The 22,514-nt window shown below is 37.9% G+C and overlaps 1 protein-coding gene, 2 non-coding genes and 1 pseudogene across 12 annotated transcripts in view; 2 read left to right on the forward strand and 2 right to left on the reverse strand.

Moving 5' to 3' along the window:
• Positions 1 to 22,514, reverse strand: part of CSPP1 (centrosome and spindle pole associated protein 1) — a 381,696-nt gene that overhangs the window by 345,571 nt on the left and 13,611 nt on the right. For all 10 annotated transcript variants that reach the window (XM_087864846.1, XM_087864853.1, XM_087864850.1 and 7 more), the window contains exon 3: positions 19,437 to 19,536. In XM_087864846.1, coding sequence (XP_087720972.1) covers positions 19,437 to 19,536 — 100 coding nt within the window. The remainder of the gene's footprint in view (positions 1 to 19,436; positions 19,537 to 22,514) is intronic.
• Positions 2,192 to 2,658, forward strand: LOC123786678 (coiled-coil-helix-coiled-coil-helix domain-containing protein 2 pseudogene; annotated as a pseudogene).
• Positions 8,845 to 8,974, reverse strand: LOC123786840 (small nucleolar RNA SNORA31). Its single transcript, XR_006778062.1, has one exon. It is a non-coding gene; the product is annotated as a small nucleolar RNA SNORA31 (small nucleolar RNA).
• LOC123786843 (U11 spliceosomal RNA) lies at positions 21,461 to 21,592 on the forward strand. Its single transcript, XR_006778065.2, has one exon. It is a non-coding gene; the product is annotated as a U11 spliceosomal RNA (small nuclear RNA).

Below are 22,514 nucleotides of genomic sequence, written 5' to 3' on the forward strand. Positions count from 1 at the left end.
CACAAAGTTTAGTAGATATTGCCAGTTTTTCAAAGTTGCACCATTATCCATTCCTACAAGCAATGAATGAGTTCCAGTTAATTCATATCCTTGCCCACTCTTGGTATTGTAAATATTAGATATTATACTTGCGTGCAATGGTGCCTCCCTATAGTTTCAATCCGTATTTCCTAGCAACTAATGATGCTGATCACCTTTGCAATGCATTTGGATTTCCCACTTTTGAGAACAGCTATCCAAGTCTTTTGTCCATTTTCAGAATTGGATGGTTGTCTTCTTACTGATAATTTATATACACAGACATATACATACATACAAACATATGTAGATTTTATACATGTACCTACACATGTACCTATGGCTGCCTTTTCCCATTGTTATGTATTGAGATGAATCTTTTTTTTTTTTTTTTTTTGACAGAGAACACAGGCAGGGGAGCAGGAGAGGGAGAAGCAGGCAAGAAAAATAAAGAGAAACCAATAAAGATAATTTTTCTTTTTTTAAGATTTTTGAGAGACAGAAAGCATGCACGCAAGTAGGGGGAAGGAGGGAGGAGCAGAGGGAGAGGGGAAAGCAGACTCATGACCTGAGCTGAAGGCAGACGCTTTACCAACTGAGCCACTCAGGCACCCCTGTGATGAAAAGTTCTTAATTTTAATGAAGTCCATTTTATCAGACTTCTCTTTTTTTGATTCTCTTCTATGATTAGTTCTTTTCGTATCTTATCTAAAACATCCTCATCTACCCCCAACGTCTCAAAGACATTCTCCTATGTTTTCTCTAAGAACTCTATAGTGTTAAATTTTACCTTTTGGTCAGTGATCTCTCTTGAATTAATATTGTATGTAGTGTGTGGTACAGGTTAAAGTTTTTTTTTTTTTCTCTTCTTTAGTATGGATGCCTAACTTAACCAGCACCGTTTACTGGAAAGACCATTCTTTTCCCCACTGAACTGCAGAGGCACCCATGTCATAAATCAGATATCTGTATATAGTGGGTTTGTTTCAATCCTCTCTAGTCTGTCCCTGTGTCTATTCGTCTAACCTCGTGCCAAAACTAAATAGTCTTAATTACTATAATTTCATACCAAGTCTTTATATATAACACTTTAAGGTTTCCAACTGTTTCCAACTTTTTCTTCAAGACTGTCATGGCTATCCAAGTTCTTTTTATTTCCTTATAAATCAGCTATCAAGAAGCCTACTGGTACTGCACTGATCACCACGCAAACTAAAATGGTACAACAATCTTAAACATCAATGGGAAAACTATCATTGTTCTGTGACCTTCATGAACTTTTGTCGAAAGAGTTAAGAAACAACCAACCAACCAACCACTACCGGGACACCTGGGTAGTTCAGATGGTTAAGCATGTGCCTTCAGCTCAGGTCATGATCCCAGGGTCCTGGGATCCAGCCCTGTGTCAGGCTCCCTGCTGAGCCTGCTTCTCCTTCTCCCTCTGCCTGCTGCTCCCCTGCTTATGCTCCCTCCATCAAATAAATAAATAAAATCTTAAAAAAAAAACAAAACACTACCAACAACAAAAAAACCTCTCTGTCAGTTATAAACATACAGGGAAATTAAAAGGAAACTAATAATTATTTAGTACACTGAAATTTAAAACATTAGGAACATTGAGAATTAAAATATTTTAATCCCTGGGGGAAAAAAACCAAAACTTTTCAAGAGTTATTTGAACACCGCTTGCCTTGTTGTGTACCTTACAATATGTCACAAGCATCTTTTCTATGCCTTGGCAACCTGATAATGTTGAGACACTTCTAATCCATGAACATAGATGTCTCTCCATATACTACTTGCACATTCTTTAATTTCTCTGACATATTTGGTAGTTTACCGTGTATAAGTCTCAAACACTTTGTTAAGTACGCTTTTAAGTACAGGGGCTCTTGAACAATTTGGGGGTGGGAGTGTCAACCCCCATGCCACTGAAAATCCACATACACCTTTTGATTTCCCCAAAAACTTAAACACTAATAGCCTACGTTTGACCATAAGCCTAACAGATAACATAAACAATTGATTAGCACACATTTTGTATACGTATTACATATTATATTCTAACAATAAAGTAAGCTAAAGAAAATGTTACTTAAATCATAAGGAAGAAGCTTCTGGGGTCTCCACTGAATCTTGAATTTCTAGACACCAAGTTGCTCTGCAAGTAACCATGCCACGTGGAAGCAGGAACCGCACCTCCCACATGGCCGCTCCAGCCAGCCGGGCACCTCAGACGAGCACTGCACTTACACCAGTGCCAGCAGCTCAGCCCCCAGCAGTGGCTCCACCATCTGCTGTTGGCTCACCTGCTGCTGCACCCCGGCAGCCAAGTCTCATAGCCCAAATGGCAACCACTGCGGCTGGCGTGGCTGTGGCTCTACTGTCAGGCACAGGATGGGCCACGCCATCACCAGGGGCTTTGGTAGAGGAAATAATGCTGAGCTTTCAAGGTCTAACATCACTTACCAGGAGTCTCAAGGAACCCAGCCAGCATACCAGCAGCAGCAACAGATTGGCCCAGGCCACTATGAGATTAAACAGTTTCTGCGTGTGCCCAGAACCAGGGTGACCTTAAGCTTTGTGAAGGTTTCAGCAAGGTGGCTGAAACAGTGCAGATGTGCAAATGGATTAGCCTAATCAAGAAGTTCAAATGGAGGGGGCGCCTGGGTGGCTCGGTCGTTAAGCGTCTGCCTTCGGCTCAGGGCATGATCCCAGCATTCTGGGATCGAGCCCCACATCGAGCTCCCTGCTCCACTGGGAGCCTGCTTCTCCCTCTCCCACTCCCCTGCTTGTGTTTCCTCCCTTGCTGGCTGTCTCTCTCCCTCTCCAAATATATAAATAAAATCTTAAAAAAAAAAAAAGTTCAAATGGAAGATATGAACAATCATCTCTCATGACCAAGTTAATTTAGCATAAAAATATAATTAATAGTGAATATATAAAATGTAAAACCACCAGTTAAACTTCTCCATCATTAAATATAGCTTTCTTCAGATTTGGAATGAAAAAGGGTGTTTTTACTGTGTAAAGTTCATTGAGATGGTTTGAGTTTGGGGCTGGGCAGATGTTTGTGTGCCTCCCTAAATCATCTTTTGTGATATTCTCATTTGTGAATTAATTGATTTTCTCCCCTCAAAAACACATCATAAGGAAAATACATTGATAGTACTTCACTGTATTTATCAACAGTGTAAGTGTATATCATCTATTTACAAGATGAATCATGTCAGTACCTACATCAATATTGTCTTATATGATACAAAAACACTGTCAAAATTATATGTATTACTAGCACTAGACATCAAAAATGAAAAGATAATGGGTGCCTCGCTGGTTCAGTCAGTAGACTGAAGACCCCCGACTCTTGATCTCGGTGTTGTTGCGTTCAAGCCCCACGTTGGGCACACCTTACTTAAAATAAAATGAAATGAAAAGACAATGTGCAAAAGATATTTATATTTACAGGTATAATGACTCACGTATTGATAACAAAGAAGCAGCAACATGATTGCTTTACGGTAGCCTAGTATAATCAATACAAATGTTTCATGGTAGCCTAACCTATACACTAAGGAATGGTCATAAATTTTTTATGGCATACAGTATTATAGTTATATTCATAATACAGTATTGGAAACACTGTCACATTGTTTTACAAACCATTTACCTGTGATGATAGGATAACAGTTTCTCCAATTACAAGAGAGGCATACTGTATGATAATGTAATTCTTTGAAAGCAAAGTTATAAAACACAGGAAACCTAATTAATTTTATATTAAACATCACTCACCTTATGCCTACACAAGGATAGGTTATCCATTGCCATAGAAGTCTTGCATACAATGTTCTATGCAATAAATATTTAGGCAATAGTAATGACACAAAAATATACAGTTCTTGCCACACAGTTATTAAACTTTCACACTAACACATGCATACACAATAGATAACTTCAACTACTATACAGCATGATAATTATTTAGTATTCTTCATCCTCGTCATCTTCACAATGAGTAGGATGAGGAGGAAGAGGAAAATGGGGGGTTGGTCTGTCTCAGGGGTGGCAGAAGGAAAAGAAGTACAGGAAGTGGGAGGGAGCCAGGAGAGGCTGGCACACTCAGTATAACTTTACGGATATACATTGTAATTTCACTGTTGTTTCTTCATTTCTCTAAAAATGTTTCTATACCCTACCAATCCTTCTTCCACCACGTCCTTTAATTTCAGTGCCCATTAACACAGAAGAGCCCACGTTGTGAAAGAAGTCAAAAGCAGTCTTGAATAACTGAAACACTTCTGCTAGGTTTTCAGATGTCAATTTGTTTTCTGGCACTGCTCTTTGAGGTCTTCTTCCTCATCACCCGGCACTGGTTCCGAAGTACTCACCTCCATCACGTCATCTTCTGTTAATTCCTCTGGCATGGTATCTATTAGCTCTTGAATTTCTCCACAATTTTTACCTTGAAACCATTTATCCACCACCTTTTTTTGCCACGTCCACAATCTCTTTCATGAGTTCCTTGACTGGCTCTACTATAAATCCTAGGAGGTCATGCACAACATCTGGACATACTTTTCTCCAGCAGGAGTTTATTACAGCAGGCCTAATGGCTTTCATGGCTTTTCCTATAAAAATGATGACGTCCTTCAATCCTTCTGGACTTTCATGGTGTTCTCCCTATCAGGGTTATTTTCCATAGTGTTGACAATCCTTTCCATGGAGTACCATATGTAATGAGCCATACACGTCCCTATAACCCCGATTTAGAGGCTGAATAAAAGATGTTGTGTTTGGAGGCAAGTAGACTACCTCAACATCTTCAGTGTTGAATTCATGGGGTTCTGGGTAGTCAGGGGCATTGTCCAATATCAACAGATATCAATATCAGGGAAAAAACATCTATGGAATCAATGCAGGAAAGAAGTTCTCATTGTTCAGCCCTTCTTTTTGCACAACCAGAAGACTGGTAAGCTGGTATTTATTTTTTTTCCCCTCAAGACTCACACATTAGCAGTTTTATAGATAAGGGCAGTCCTGACCATAAACCCAACTGCATTTGCACAAAACAGAGTTAGCTTAGCCCCTCCTGCCTTAAATCCTGGTGCTCACATCTTTTCCTTACCACATGTCCTTTGTGGCATTTTTTTCCTGAAATAGGGCACCTTCATCTGCATTAAAACCTGTTCAGGCAGATATTCTTTCTCCACACTGATTTTCTTAATGGCATCTGGGAATTCGTCTACGGCCTCTTCATCAGCAGGAGCTGCTTCCCCTGATCTTGATATTGTTTAAGACAAACCTCTTTCCAAAATTATCAAACCATCTCTTGCTGGCATTAAATTCTCCACCTTTAGACTCTTCATCTTCCTTTTGCTTTAAGTTGTCTCATAATAACTTTGCTTTTCCTCAAATCATAGTACAGTCTATAGGTATGACTTTCTTGTAGCAATCCTGCACCCACATAAAAGTTCCATTTTCAATACAACATAAAAAGGTATTCACAAAAAGTGCAAGGTTTCATACCTGCTGGCAAAGCACAGCAATGGCTTCATGAATTTTTTTTTTTTCTTTTTCACAGTGGTCCATACGCAGGATTCTCTTATCTTGAAATGGTGGGCCAACTCATAGCTATCGACCTTAATCTACATATCAAGCAATTCAATTTTTAATTTAATATGACTTTCTCTACTTCTTGGGAGCACTCCCAGCATCATCAGTGGCACTTTGTATGGATCCCAGGGTGTAACCCGAAGTTTACAATATTGCACTAAAGACAATGAAAAACACACAAGAATCCAGAGATACCACTTTTTACTCCACTACACCATTTACTGGAAATGAACTGCCCCCCAGAGATGATTAGCATCACATGGACTTATTTATTTAATCTCTACATCCAACGTGGAGCTCAAATTCACAACCCTGAGATCAAGAGTCACGTGCTCTTCCGACAGAGCCAGTCATGCACGCCAGCACCACATGGTTTTTTAAGTGGATACTTGCAACAACTGAGCTCATTACAATAGCAACAGGAGGTGGCTATGAAATTAGTACAGTATAAACAGTTAATTTCATGCAGTTAAAATTTAATAGTGCATCTCTACATTTATCTACATTTCTCTTGAATGCAAATGGCAACATGCACAGTATAGTCTGTGTTTGGGGTGTAAGTATCGATAACTTTTAATGGATTTGTATACATTTCATGGTAGTAAATGATAAAACAAACTAGTATCCACATATATTTTATACATTCACGGTACTTTTTTTTTTTTTTAAAGATTTATTTTAGAATGAGCAAAGGCACGCACAATCAGGGGGGAGGAGCAGAGGGAGGGAGAGAGAGAATCCTCAATCAGATTTCCCACTGAGCGGGGAGCCCTACACAGGACTCGATCTCAGGGCCCTGATATCATGACCTGAGCCAAAATCAAGAGTTAAACGCTCAAATGACTGAGCCACCCAGGCACCCTGATACACCTAATTTCTTAAATTTTTTTCAATATTTCTATGCTACACATCTATGAAATTTTTCAAATTGTCACAAATCTCCAAAAATATTTCCAATACATTTATTGAAAGAAGTCCATGTATAATAGACAACCAGTTCAAGCCCATGTTGTTCAAGGATCAATTGTATTTTATTCTATTTGTTGCTATTGTGAATTAATGGTTTACTTAGTATTTTCAGATTGTTCATTGTTAGTATGTAGAAACATAACTTTTTTATTGATCACATATTCTGTGAACTTGCTAATAAGCTCATGATTTCTAATAGTTTTTTGTGGATTTCTTAGGATTTTCTCCAAACAGAACCATGCCATCTGCAAACAAGGACAGTATTATTTCTAACTTTGATGTCTTTCATTTCTTGTATTCTTTCATTGCATGGGCTAGAACCCTCAGCACAAAATTGAATGAAGTGTTAACAGTACACATCCTTGCCTTTTTCTTGCTCTTAGAAGGAAAGCTTTGCAGTTATAAACTATTAAGTGTGATGTTGGCTATAGGTTTTTCCACAGATGCCTTTCTTTAGAATTGAAAGATCTATTTCAAGCTTGTTGACAGTTTTTATCGTAAGTCGGTGTTGGATTTGGTCAAGTGCTTTTTCAGCAACTACTGAGATAATCATGTGCTTTCTGTCCTTAACTCTATTAATCCAATATATATTAATTTTCAAATATTAGACTAAAACTTGCATTACTAAGATGAAGCTCACTTGACCAGAGTGTATAATCATTTTTATATGTTGTCAGTTTTAATGTTAATATTTTGTTTAGGATTTCTGCATCTATATTCATAAGACATACTACTTTGTACTTTTCTTGTGAAAACTTTATCTGGCCTTGATATTAGGATAATCCTAGCCTCACAATATGTGTTGGGAAGTGTGCCTTTCTCTTTTGTTTCAAGTTTATAAAGGAATGGTATTATTGCTTCTTTAAATGTTTGGTAGATTTCATCAATGAAGCCACCCAGGCCTGGGCTTTTCTTTGTGAAAGATTTTTAATAAAGAATTCAATTTCTTTACATGTTATAGGTCTATTTAGATTTTCTATTTCTTCTTCAATCAATTTCAGTAATTAGGGTCTTTCTAGGAATTTATCAATTTTGTCTAAGAGGTCTAACTTGTTCACATAACAACACATTTGCAATATTAGACAAGTCAGCAAACACTAAAGATTTAGTAGTGCTAACAGTTATGTGAAATCCTACTTGCATTTAATTTTTAACATTATTTCTATGCCACTTGTAAAGAAAGTCATTAAAAAAAAAAAGATTTCAGTGGTGACTATGATGGTTAATTTTAGGTGTCTACTTGGCTGCCAAGGTGCCCAGATATTTGGTCAAACGTTATTATGGATATTTCTGTGAGAGTAGTTTTTGGGTGAGATTAACATTTAAATTGGTAGACTTTGAGTAAAACAACCTGCCCTCCATAATGTGAGTGGGCTTCATCCAATCAGTGGAAGGCCTTAACAAAGACTGACCTTTCCCAAGCAAGAAGGAATTCTGACAACAATCTTCAGACTCAGAACTGCAACATCAGCTCTTCCTGGGGTCACCAGCTTCACAGCTTACCTCACAGATACGAGAATTTTCAGCCTCATAATCACAAGGCAACTCCTTAATTATTTCTCTCTCCACATTTATATGTATTTATGTATTATATGTATTTACTTACACACATCCTAGTAGTTCTCTGAGGAACACGGACAAATACAGTGACATATTAATTGCTGGATTTGAAGATTTATCTAAGATTAACCTAACATCTTTTTCTTCTTATTAATAAGACCATATTTGATAGAAAATTGTTTTTAAAATTTAATTCATGAAATTTTATTAAATAACTTACTGAAAATATTAAATCTCTTAGTGAATTTCTTCTTACTATGAATTTAGTTTTTTAAAATAAATTTCAACATTGCCACATTGAAAAGCCAAGCTCTCTTACAAAATACATACTGAACTGAGCACCACCCATATGCTAAGTACTTTGCTGGTCTTGGGGAGATAAACAGGTATATAAGTCTTTGCCCAAAGGAACAGCATCTAGACAGTAAACAAGCAAACATATAATTTCAATATGACATAGTAAGTGCTATTTGACACCTTCCATAACCCACAGCAAGTACTAGTTTGGTATACAATGAACTTTCTTTACACCCAGAGATAAAGGCTGATTAATACAGTTTTATGCCTAGGTCTAGGTTACCTTTTTTAACTAAAATTTCAGTTTCTTTTTTGGAGTATAAGAGGCTCTTCAGTGTTTACAAGTTATTTCTGAGTTGCAAAAATTCTCTCTCCATATTTCCCCCTTGTATTCCCCCATTCAATCATGGCTGCCATAATTAGACAGACAGAAAGGGCAAGGACACTTTTTTCTTGCATCTGTAATGAAAACCTTAGCAGCAGACAGGAACTGCTCCAGGTCAAATAGATGCATTCCACTGCTTTTTATTCTCAAAAGGTTATGGTCAGGTCCCTATACTATAAATCATAAAACTAGTATTTTCAAATACAGAACAGGATATATGCTACTAGATATAGAAGAAAGGGGTATGTACACATATGCACAGTCTAACCATGAAATTATATACAAGATACTGCTTAAGAAGAGAGTCTGGAGGACAGGGTTGAGAGGGTCACAAATTTTCATGTTATACTGTTCTGTATTTTTTTTAAGATGTATTTATTTATTTTAGAGAAAGGAAGAGAGCACAAACAGGGGGAGGGGCAAAGATAGAGAAGCAGACTTCCTGCTGGACACAGAGCCTGACATGGGGCTCAATCTCAAGACCCTGAGATCATGACCTGAGCTGAAATCAAGAGTCAGATGCCCAACCAACTGAGCCACCCAGGGGGGTCCCTGCACACTTTACAATCATTTTGCATGTGCAAATTTTATTAGAAATTTTTTTTATAAAATTCAAAACAAAGCAATGCTACTGTCTTCATTTGACCCAGATACTACATTTCAAAAGCAGTGCAGACAATCTATGGATGTTGGGCTAAAAATATGTACATATGGAAAAAAATGTTGAAAGTACTGGCTGTATCATGCCCATTAAAAACATCTTCCAGGATATAAAGCATTAAAATCAAAGTAATAATGTTCAACCTAAGGGAAAATACTCAACTTCTCTAAGAAAGAGAAAAATAAAAGAGGAAGAGGATATTTAACTGAGGTACGTAGACCTACACTTAAAAAATTAATGAATTTCTCAACAATAGTTATCAAATACAATGAGAAGTTAGTAAAAGTTGAATAATTTCTTTTAATTAAAAAATCACTAATATGCCTAGAAATGGTGTAGTAAGAAAATATCATTTGCTTCTATGGACCATTTTCAGCTGACTCCCACATTTTATTAAACCTAAGTTATTCTAACAAATTCCTTAACAAGGACATAATTTCATCAGCTTATATAGACTAAACCATGTACATGCTAACTTCACTAGCCTTTGGCTTGGTTTCTGGGAAGTAACTTCTAAATCCTTGGAATATTCCAAGTGATGGGAGGCTCTTTGTTATTCATGGTAGGTCCCTGGACCCAAACCCAATAGTTTACACTAATATACTAAGTCATGGTGAGTTTCTATATAGTTTATGCTGAAGAGATAACACAGACGGGAGCTGGCCACACCAGAAAGACCACACCAGGAAGATGTGACTAAAAGGTTAGATCCAAGCTTGAGCCACTTGATATCAGCCAGACCTCAGGGGAAAGTAGGGAGTCTGGAGACTGAGCGACACAGCCAGTGAAATCTCAATAAAAGCTCTACACACTGAAACTCACGTGAGCATGCTGGGTGGCAATAGTACTGATGTTCCAGGAGAGGAGGGTGACCTATCCCTGAGGCTGACAGAAGTTTCACATGTAGACCACTCCCAGACCACGCCCTATCATCTCCCCACCCTTTGGCTAGTTCTCATTTTTAGCTTGTACTACAACAGAACTGTAATCATGAAGTACAGCACTTTCCTGAGTTCTGTAAGTCATTCTAGTGATTTATCAAACTTGACAGGATGTGGAAACCCACACATTTTGTAGGCAGAATAAAGATGGCTTGTGGACTCCAACAAAACTAGCTGCTGATGTCCAAAGTAAGAGAAGCCTCATGGAGGACTATGTCCTTAATCTGTGAAGTTTGGTTCAACCCTGGGTAGTTGGTGTCAGAAATCATTGTAACACTCCTCAACTACTTCTGAGAGAGGTATAGAATAAGAATGGAAGACTAAGCCACATGGATAAGCATTACCCATAAATATTACCACTAACAGAAATGAATTTACAAAAATCATAAAAATGCACTGGGGTTCATGATAGCTGCTGCATCATGAGCTATCACTAGATGGCACTGGTTAAATGAATAGTCAGTATATATATTATTGATAACTACTATGCTTAATTACTTATTCAAAGTATGGTATCGAAGACCTTAATTCAAAATATAATTTCCAAATTTGACCTTTTTTAGACCAGTTTGCTTCATAAGTCTTCTAAGAAACCACAAGAGAAAACTCTCCAGGAGAACTAGCAAGATGGCAGAGGAGTAGGACACCTAAATTTCATCTGGTCCTAGGAATTCAGCTAGATAGTTATCAAACCATTCTGAACACCTACAAACTCAACAGGAGATCAGAGAAAAGAACAGTAGCAACTCTATGAACAGAAAAGTGACCACTTTCTGGAAGGTAGGATGTGCAGAGAAGCAAATCTGAGGCGATACACGGGAAGATAGACTGTGGAGGGAGGGAGTCTCCATCAGCCGGCTACTGGCAAATGATACAGTCTCAGGCACAAAATTGGAACTTTTAGAAGTCTGCTCCTGTGAGGGATGTCGCTCCAGTGGCTAATGGGGGGCCGGGAGGTAGACCCCTCTCTGGGACAGTGGGGTCTCAGGACTATTGGGGTCACAAAAACACTGAGGGTGCCTGAGTGTGGCAGAGCTCCCAGGTATCAGAGCAGGGAACCCAGCCACGAAGAGTGAGCCAAGGAGTTGGCTCTCAGCTCGAGGTGGCCATAAACCGTGATCCGTGGCTCAGCTCGGCCACTGCCCTTCCAGCCGGGGCCCAGAAAGCGGCAGATCTGGGGAGACTCCCCTTCCTCCCCTGGGAGGAGTGGCCAGGGAGCGCACTGCAGGAATCTACTGGGTTTGGAGACTCCAAAAGGGGTCGTGTGCCACAGTTAGAAACACTCAGTTACAGGCCTGGTGAGCACAGGAGTGCAGCCAGACACCAGGGAGAGAGGAGCGATTGACTGCTTTTCTCTGAGAATGCACTGAGGTGGGGGGCCCCAAGCTCTAGACTCCTCCGGGGCCAGAGATTAGGAGGCCGCCATTTTCATTTTGGTCTTCTAAAGCTGCGTGGAAAGCCTTCAGGGAACAAAAGCTAAAGAGCAACCAGAGCAGATTACTTAGCCTGACCCTGGCAAGGGCAGTACAATTCCACCTGGGGCAAAGACATTTCAGAATCACTGCAACAGCCCCCCCCCCCATAAGATCAGCAAGAACATCCAGCCGAGACCAAGTTCACTGATCAATGAGAAATGCAAAACTCCAGTGATAGAGGAATACAGAAAATAGAATTCATGGCTTTTTTTCCATGACTCTTTAGTCTTTCGAAGTTAATTTTATTTTTTATTTTTCTATTTTTTAAATTTTCCTTCTTTCTTTTTTCAACCAATTTATCAATTCTTTTTAAATTTTTAAATTTTCATTTTTACAGTCATATTCCATCCCTATATTGTATTTATCCTTATTTTTGTATGTAAGTTTTTCTTTCTCTAAAATTTTGGGAGTCGGCTTCTTCTAACACACCAAAATATACCAAAAATCTAGTGTGTGGCTCTGTTCTATTCACCAGCCTGATCATATTCTTTTCTTTCTTTCCCCCACCCTGGTTTTGGGTCTCTTCTGATTTGTTCAGTGTATTTTTTTCTGGAGTGGTTGTTACCCTTTTAGCAATTTGTTCTCTTGTTCATCTATTTTTCTCAGGACTAAATTAAAAAATGGGAAAAACTTACCTCAAAAGAAAAAAAAAAAAAGAACAAGAGGCAGAACCGACTGCCAGGGACATAATCAACATGGACATTAGGAAGATGTTGGAACTAGAGTTCAGAATGACGAATGTAAAGATACTAGCTGGGCTTGAAAAAAGCACAGAAGATCCTAGAGAACCCCTTTCTAGAGAAATAAAATCTAACCAAGTCGAAACCAAAAAGGCTACTAATGAGGTACAATCAAAACTGGAGGCTCTAACTGCTAGGATAAATGAGGAAGAAGAGAGAATTAGTAATACAGAAGACCAAATGATGGAGAATGAAAAAGCTGAGAAAAAGAGACATAAACAACTACTAGATCACAATGGGAGAATTCAAGAGATAAGTAATACCATAAAGTGAAACAATATTAGAATAATTGGGATCCCAGAAAAAGAAAGAAAGAGAGGGGCAGAAGGTATATTGGAGCAAATTATAGTGGAGAACTTTCCTAATCTGGGGAAGGAAACAGGCATTCAAGTCGAGGAGGCACAGAACACCCTCAAAAATCACTAAAAAATAGGTCAAAAGCCCAAAATCTAATAGTAAAACTTACAACTCTCAGAGACAAAGAGAAAATCCTGAAAGCAGCTCGGGACAACAGGTCTGTAACCTACAATGGTAGAAACATTAGACTGGCAGCAGACCCATCCACAGAGACCTGGCAGGCCAGAAAGGATCAGCATGATATATTCAGGGCACTAAACCAGAAAAATATACAGCCAAGAATACCATATCCAGCTAGGCTGTCACTGAAAATACAAGAGGTAAAAAAAAAAAAAAAAAAAAAACTTCCAGAACAAACAGGCACTAAAAGAATTTGCGATCACCAAACCAGCCCTACAAGAAATATTGAAAGGGGTCCTCTAAGCAAAGACAGAGCCTAAAGCAACATAGATCAGAAAGGAACAGAGACAATATATAGTAACAGTCACCCACCTTAAAGGCAATACAATGGCACTAAATTCATATTTTTCAATAGTTAATATGAATATAAATGGGCTAAATGTCCCAATCAAAAGACACAGGGTATCAGATTGGATAAAAAAGCAAGACCCATCCATATACTGTCTGCAGGAGACTCATTTTAGACCCAAAGACACCACCACATTGAAAGAGAGGGCGGTGGAAAACCATTTACCATGCTAATGCACATCAAAAGAAAGCTGAGGTGGCAATCCCTATATCAGACAAATTAGATTTTAAACCAAAGACTGTAATAAGAGATGAGGAATGACACTGTATCATAATTAAAGGGTCTACCCAACAAAAAGATCTAACAACTGTAAATATTTATCTCCCAAACATGGGAGCAGCCAATAATATAAGCCAATGAGTAACAAAATTACAGAAATACATTGATAATAATACAATAAGAGTAGGGGACTTTAACACCCAACTCACTGCAATGGGCAGATCATCTAAGCAGATGATCAACAAGGAAACAAGGGCTCTGAAAGACACACTGGACCAGATGGACTTCACAGATATACTCAGAGTATTCCATCCTAAAGCAACAGAATACACATTCTCCTCCAGCGTGCATGGAACATCCTCCAGAACAGATCACATCCTGGGTCTCAAATCGGGTCTCAACTGGTACCAAAAGTTTGGGATCATTCCCTGCATATTTTTGGACCATAATGCTTTGAAACTGGAACTCAATCACAAGAGGAAAGTTGGAAAGAACTCAAATACATGGAGGCTAAAGAGCATACTAAAGAATGAATGAGTCAACCAGGAAACTAAAGAAGAATTTTAAAAATTCATGAAAACAAATGAAAACGAAAACACAACTGTTCAAAATCTTTGGGATGCAGCAAAAACAGTCCTAAGAGGAAAGTATACAGCAGCAATACAAGCCTTTCTCAAGAAGCAAGAAAGGTCTCAAATACACAACCTAACCTTACACCTAAAGGAGCTAGAGAAAGAACAGCAAATAAAGCCTAAACCCAGCAGGAGAAGAGAATTAATAAAGATGAGAGCAGAAATCAATGAACTAGAAACCAAAAGAACAGTCAAACAGACCAACAAAACTAGGAGCTAGTTCTTTGACAGAATTAATAACATCGATAAACCCCTGGCCAGATTTATCAAAAGAAAAGAGAAAGGACCCAAATAAATTAAATCATGAATGAAAGAGGAGAGATCATGACCAACACCAAAGAAATACAAACAATTATAAGAACATATCATGAGCAACTATATGCCAATAAATGAGGCAATCTGTAAGAAATGGATACATTCCTAGAGACATATAAACTACCAAAACTGAACCAGGAAGAAATAGAGAACCTGAACAGACCCATAACCAGCAAGGAAATTGAAGCAGGAATCAAAAATCTCCCAACAAACAAGAGTCCAGGGCCAGATGGCTTCCCGGGGGAATTCCACCAAACATTTAAAGAAGAACTAATATCTATCCTTCTGAAGCTGTTTCGAAAAATAGAAATGGAAGGAAAACTTCCAAACTCATTTTATGAGGCCAGTATTACCTTGATCCCAAAACCGACAAAGACCCCATCAAAAAGGAGAATTACAGACCAATATCCCTGATGAACACAGATGCAAAATTCTCACCAAAATACTAGCCAATATGATCCAACAGTACATTAACAGGATTATTCACCACGACCAAGTGGGATTTGTTCCCGGGCTGCAAGGTTGGTTCAACATCCACGAATCAATGTGATACACTACATTAATAAAAGAAAGGACAAGAACCATATGATCCCCTCAATAGGTGCAGAAAAAGCATTTGACGGGGCGCCTGGGTGGCACAGCGGTTAAGCATCTGCCTTCGGCTCAGGGCGTGATCCTGGAGTTATGGGATCAAGCCCCACATCAGGCTCCTCCGCTATGAGCCTGCTTCTTCCTCTCCCACTCCCCCTGCTTGTGTTCCCTCTCTCGCTGGCTGTCTCTATCTCTGTCGAATAAATAAATAAAATCTTAAAAAAAAAAAAAAAAAGCATTTGACAATATACAGCATCCTTTCGTGATTAAAACTCTTCACAGTGTAGGGACAGAAGGAACATACCTCAAGATCATACAAGCCGTATATGAAAAGCCCACAGTGAATATCATTCTCAATGGGGAAAGACAGAGGTTTCCCCTAAGGTCAGGAACATGGCAGGGATGGCCAATTATCAACATAGTACTAGAAGTCCTAGCCTCAACAATCAGACAACAGAAAGAAATAAAAGGCATCCAAATTGGCAAAGAACTCTCAGCAGGGAGTCTGCTTAAGATTCTCTCCCTCTGCCCTTCCCCCTGCTCATGCTCACATCTCTTTCACTCTCTCTCAAATAAATAAATAAATCTTTAAAATAAATAAAAAGAGCCTGAATAGTCAAAACAATCTTGAGAAAGAAGAACAATGCTAAAGGGATCACAATTCCAGATTCCAAGATACACTACGAAGCTGTAGTCATCAAAGCAGTATGGTACTGGTACAAAATACACACACACAATGGAATATTATGTAGCCATCAAAAAATGAAATCTTGCCATTTGCAATGATGTGGATGGAACTAGAAGGTGTTATGCTAAGTGAAGTAAGTCAATCAGAGAAAGATAATCATCATATGATCCCACTGATATGTGGAATTTGAGAAGCAAGGCAGAGGATCATAGGGGAAAGAGGAAAAAATGAAACAGATGAAACCAGAGAGGGAGACAAACCGTAAGAGACTGAATCTCAGGAAACAAACTGAGGGTTGCTGGAGTGGAGGAGGATGGGAGGGATAGGACACTGGGTAGGGTATGTGCTATGGTGAGTGTTGTGAATTGTGTAAGACTGATGAATCACAAACTTGTACCCCTGAAACAAATAATACATTATATGTTAATAAAAAATAAAAAGAAAACACTCCCAAAAAAAACCTCTCTAATGCCAAATTGTTTCACATTTTTCCCATCGTGACAAACTACATATTTGGTTTAATTTCTTTCCAGTTTTATTGAGAAATAATTGATATACATCATTGTGTAACTTTAAGGCATACAAATTGTTTGATTTATATATACCATGGAATAATTACCACAATAGGTCCTGCTAACGTCCATCTTTTTGTATAGATACAATGTAAAGACAAGAAAAAAAGAAAAACATTTTCCTTCTGATGAGAACTCTCAGGATTTATTCTCAACAAATTTCCTATACATTACACAGCAATGTTAGCTGTAGTCATCATGTTCTGTTACATTGATTCTCCCGGTAAAGTGTAGTTTTGAACTTATTCAATTGTCTCTTGTACTGCAGTGGTATGCCAGCTTGCCTGCCATTATATATTTGCTGCCTAGCACAGTGCCTGACACTTTAGTGTTTAAAGATGTTCTGAATGAATGAAGATCCCCATTGCAAAAAATTAACCATTCTGTTGGGTATGAAGAATTTAATTTTCATAGAATGTCTGTTTTATCGCCAACTGAAACAATAATTGTTTTCGATGTGCATTTAATCTTATTAAAGGATAATATATAATTTGATTAATTTTATAATTTATCAGCATTCAGTTACTGACTTGCTTGAATCATTGTGGCCTTAAAATTAGACCAAATGTACATGGAAAGATGCTCAACATCACTAGTCATTAGGGAAACACAAATTAAAACTACAAAGAGATCACCTCATGCCTGTTAGAATGGCCATCATCAAAAAGACAGAGATAACAAATGCTGGCATGGAACCCTTGCTTGCACACTATTGGTGAGTTGAAGGCATTATGGTTAGTGAAGTAAGTCAGAGAAAGACAGATACTGCATGATCGCACATGTGGAATCTACACACAAAACAAAACCAAACTCAGAAAAAGAGATCAGACTTGTGGTTACCAGAGGTGGGGGTGGGGGGCAGAGGAATTAGAGGAAGGTGGTCAAAAGGTCTAAATTTCCAATTATAATATAAATAAGTACAGGGTTTAAAAATTAGATATATACATACATATTAGGGAAATAACGTAGAACAAAAACAGACACATAGATAAATGCAACAGAATAGCTAGCCCAGAACTAAACCCACACTTACACATGTTCAAGTAACCTATGACAAAGGAGGCAAGAATATGAAATGGGGAAAAGATAATCTTTTTAATAAATGGTGTTGGGAAAACTAGATAGCTACATGCAAAAGAATGACACTGGATGACTTTCTTACACTATACACAGAAACAAACTCAAAATGGATTAAGACCTAAATGTGAGACCTGAAACCATAAATTCCTAGAAGAAAACACAGGCAATAATCTCTTTGACATCGGTCTTAGCATGATTTTTCTATATATGTCTCCTAAGTCAAGAAAACAAAAGCAAAAACAAAATACTAGGACTACACTAAAAAAGCTTTTGCACGATGAAGGAAACCATCAACAAAACAAGACAACCCACTGAAAGGGAGAAAATATTTACAAATGATTCATCCAGTAGGGGTTTAATATCAAAAATATATAAAGAACTTAATACAACACACACAAAAAAAAAACCAGACACATAATACAGTTAAAAAATGGGCAGAAGACAGGAAGAGACATTTTTCCAAAGAAGACATAAAGATGACCAACAGACATATAAAAAGATGTTCATCACCATTAATCAGCAGCGAAATGCAAATCAAAACCGTATTTATACTGTCAGAATGGAAACAATAAAAAATATAAGGAATAACAAGTGAAGAAAAAGTACGTGGAGAAAATCATGTGGAGAAAAAGGAACCCTTGTGCACTGTTGGTGGGAATGTAAATTGGTTTAGCCACCATAGAAAACAGCATGGAGATGGCTCAAAAATTTAAAAATAAATATAACATACGACCCACTAATTTCACCACTGGTTATTTAACCAAAGAAAACAAAAACATTATTCTGAAAAGATAGATCACCCATTTGGTTCACTGCAGCATTATTTACAATAACAAGATATGGAAGCAACCCAGTGTCCATCAATAACAAACACATAAAGAAGATATGGTTACATATATGGAATGGAATATTACTCAGCCATAATAAAGAGTAAGATCTTGCCACTTGCAGCAACATCGATGGATCTAAAGGGTATTGTGGAAAGTGAAATAAGTCAGAGAAAGACAAATACCATATGATTACATGTGAATCTAAAAAACGAAACAGAAAAACCAGACTCAAATACAGCAAACTGAACTGGTGGTTGCCAGAGGTGAAGTGAATGACGGGGATGGGTGAAATAGATAAAAATCCAAACTTCCAGTTAAAAATAAGTCACAAAGATGAAAAACATAGCATAAGGAATAGAGTCAGTAATACTGCAATAATGTTGTATGATGACTATGCTTATCATGGTAAACAATGAGTAATGTATAGAATTGCTGAATCGATATGTTGTACATCCCAAATTAATATAACATTATGTTATTTATACTTCATAAAAAAACTACATATTTTCAAAACAAACCATATCAAAAACTCAGTATAGCTGCAAAATTAACTTCCGTACAATTCTAATATAGTAATCAATAATTAAAATGGTCATTCACTAAATAGCATTTTGTATCCTGTAAGCATCTGATTTTTAAATAAACATACACCATTTTTATTCAATTAACACATTTTACCTCTCGCAAATTCCATTCAAATTTTTCAATTAATTTTTACTTATGTTATATATATTTACAGCCATAATTTCCATAAATTATAAGGGAGTATCATTTAAAATGGGTAGATGGTTCTCAGTATGCGTTATATTTCCTTTGTAGAAAATTTAAAAATTTGTAAGATTCCAGGAATCAAAGAGTTACTGCAATTCCAAAGAAATCTCTTTTTCTGATAATACAGAGCTCTTTCACAACAGCCTGCTAAGAATACTTTAAAATCCATTTAGCGTATCTAATGACATACCTAAAGAACTCCTGGTCTGTTGACTGTTTGGTGGTATGTTTTCCTTAGCCATGGAGATTAATATTTTACTGTTTTCAGAAAGCTTCTCTGATGCCTTTCCCTGAAAGAGACATTATATTTACAAAAGGGGGAAAAAAATCTACAAAATATACACTCTATCCCAATACTTTAAATGACTTGACAAAATTACACAATACACCACAGAAGAAATTTAAGTGTTAAGCTTGAGGAATTAACCAAAAGTATTTAACACTAGCATTTATTTAGCAATAAATGTAATAAATTCTAATTAAATATTAGAATTCATTTATCAACAAATATTCACTGAGTTCCTACTACATAGTGTCCCAGATACTGGAAACACAAATGAAAAAAAAAAAAAAATACGAGAATCTCTGCCATCATGGAGTTCAAACTATTGAGGGTACAAACGATAAACATAATATATAATTAGACTATATAATACATAGAGAGTAACTGTAAGGTCTATGGGGGAAAAAAATGAAGCATGGTAAGAAGGGCCATAAATGATGCAGGGGGGACTGAAAGACTTCACTGAGCAGTGATACTTGAATTAAGAGTTAAAGATCATGATTTATGTACTATTTAATATTAGAAATTATAATAAAATTATATTTTATACTATGTTAATAACCCTTTTCAAACATTGTAAGCTAGTCCAAAGTGGAGAGTGGTTAAAACCACAGACTTTGGGGCTGGACATATGATGGTTCCGATCATGAAGCCACCACTGTGTGTACCTGGATGAATTACTTAACCCCTCTGAGCTTCACTTTCTTGATCTGTAAAACAAAAATGTTCCATGTACGTAACAGGGATATTATGAGTAAATAAGATAATACATGTAAAGTCCTTGACACAACTCCTTGACCAGAGAAGCTATTATGGAAAGAAGGCAACGTAGTATGGTGGTTAAGAGAGCAAGCACTACTTGGATAACAGGAGTCAAAGCCTACTTCTACTAACTAATGAGACTTTAGTCTCATTACTTAACTTCCCCATGCCTCAGTTTACTTATTTAGAAAATGAGTCTAACAACAGTATTTACCTCACAGATTCATGGAATCATAAATGTAACCTCTTAAGACTAAGCCTCATCCATGAAAGGAAAAAACCTGCAACAAAGAATACTCTATCCAGCAAGGCTATCATTCAGAATAGAAGGAAAGATAGAAGTTTCCAGACAAACAAAATTTAAACGAATTCATCACCACTAAACCAGCCTTATAAGAAATGTTAAAGGGGATTCTTTGAGTGGAAAGGAAAGACCACAGCAGGAATAAGAAAATTAGGAAAGGAAAAATTTCACAGCTACATATTAACATAGTAAAATAGAATAATCCCTTATAAAACCTGTACAGAGGTTAAAGCACAAAATTATCAAATGTATGTAGAGGGGCACCTGGGTGGCTCAGTCGGTTAAGCGTCTGCCTTCAGCTCACATTATGATCCCAGAGGTCTGGGATCGAGCCCCACATCAGGCTCCAAGCGGGGAGCCTGCTTCTCCCTCTCCCTCTGTCGCTCCCCCTGCTTGTGCTCTCTTGCGCTCTCTTTCAACTAAATAAAATCTTTTTTAAAAAAGTATCTATAAAAATCAATAATGGGATTCACAAAATAAAAGAGTGTAAAATATGACACCATATACCTAAAACATGGGGGAGAAGGGAGTAAAACTTTAGTGCTTTATAATGGGTTCAAACTTAAGCAACCACTAACTTAATATAGACTGCTATATGCCTAATGGTAACCACAAATCAAAAACCAGTAATAGACATTAAAAAAAAAGAGAGAGAGAGAAAGGAATACAAGAATATCGCTAGAGAAAGCCAATCAAACCACAAGAAAGCAAGAGAAGGAACAAAGAACTACAAAAACAACCATAAAGCAATTAGCAAAATGGCAGTAAATACATACCTAGTAATAAATACTTTGAATATAAATGGACTAAATGCTCCAAAAGAAGACATAGGGTGACTAAATGGATAAAAAAGCAAGACACAGATCAAAAGGCTCTGTCGTGAGCGGCACATGTAAGCCAGCTACATTGCTCTTCCTGTGGAATTGAAATCAAGAGATTTCAGAATCCTAATTTTTTGGTACCTGGGCAGCTGGTGATCATTGGTCCTGGTGCCCCATAAAAAAAAGAAAAAGAAAAAAAAAAGGCAAGACAATATATATGCTGCCTACAAGAGACTCATTTCAGACCTAAAGACATATGCAGATTGAAGTGAAAGGATAGAAAAACATTTATCATGCAAATGGAAGTGAAAAGAAAGATGGGAGTAACGATAATTATAATAGACAAACAGACTTTAAAACAAAGACTACAACAAGAGACAAGAACACATAGGGGCGCCCGGGTGGCACAGCGTTTAAGCGTCTGCCTTCGGCTCAGGGCGTGATCCCGGCATTACGGGATCGAGCCCCACATCAGGCTCCTCCGCTATGAGCCTGCTTCTTCCTCTCCCACTCCCCCTGCTTGTGTTCCCTCTCTCGCTGGCTGTCTCTATCTCTGTCGAATAAATAAATAAAATCTTTAAAAAAAAAAAAAAGAGACAAGAACACAACACAATTATAAAGGGAATAATTCAACAAGAAGACATAACAATTGTAAAATGTATGCACCCAGGAGGCCGGGAAAGATGGTGGAGGAGTAGGGGATGCTATTTCAACCAGTCCCCTGAATTGAGCTGGATATCTATCTATCAGACCATCCTGAACACCCACGAAATCAGCCTGAGATGTAAGAAGATACATCTGGATCTCTACACACAGAACATCTCCAGTGCTTGGTCTCAAGGTATGAAGTGGGGAGCCAAGAGTCTGCGGGAAGATAAATGGAAGGGGGAAGGAGGCACCGTGCTCGGGCACCAGGAAGCAGAAGCCTCCCGCGCTGGGGAGTGGGCTGCACTAGCAGACCGGTAGCAGCAGGGAAACCAGACTGAAACCTCAAGCTCAGGAGCCAGTGGGGGGGGGGGGGGGCGGGGGGCTGGTGGTTTTAGAGCACAAAGGGCAGAGACATGCCTGGCCTGGCCCTGGGAGCAAAGACTGGGAGAG

This window comes from Ursus americanus, chromosome 9, assembly GCF_024610735.1.
Source record: "Ursus americanus isolate L20-20 chromosome 9, mUrsAme1.1.p, whole genome shotgun sequence".
NCBI classification, from domain to species: domain Eukaryota; kingdom Metazoa; phylum Chordata; class Mammalia; order Carnivora; family Ursidae; genus Ursus; species Ursus americanus.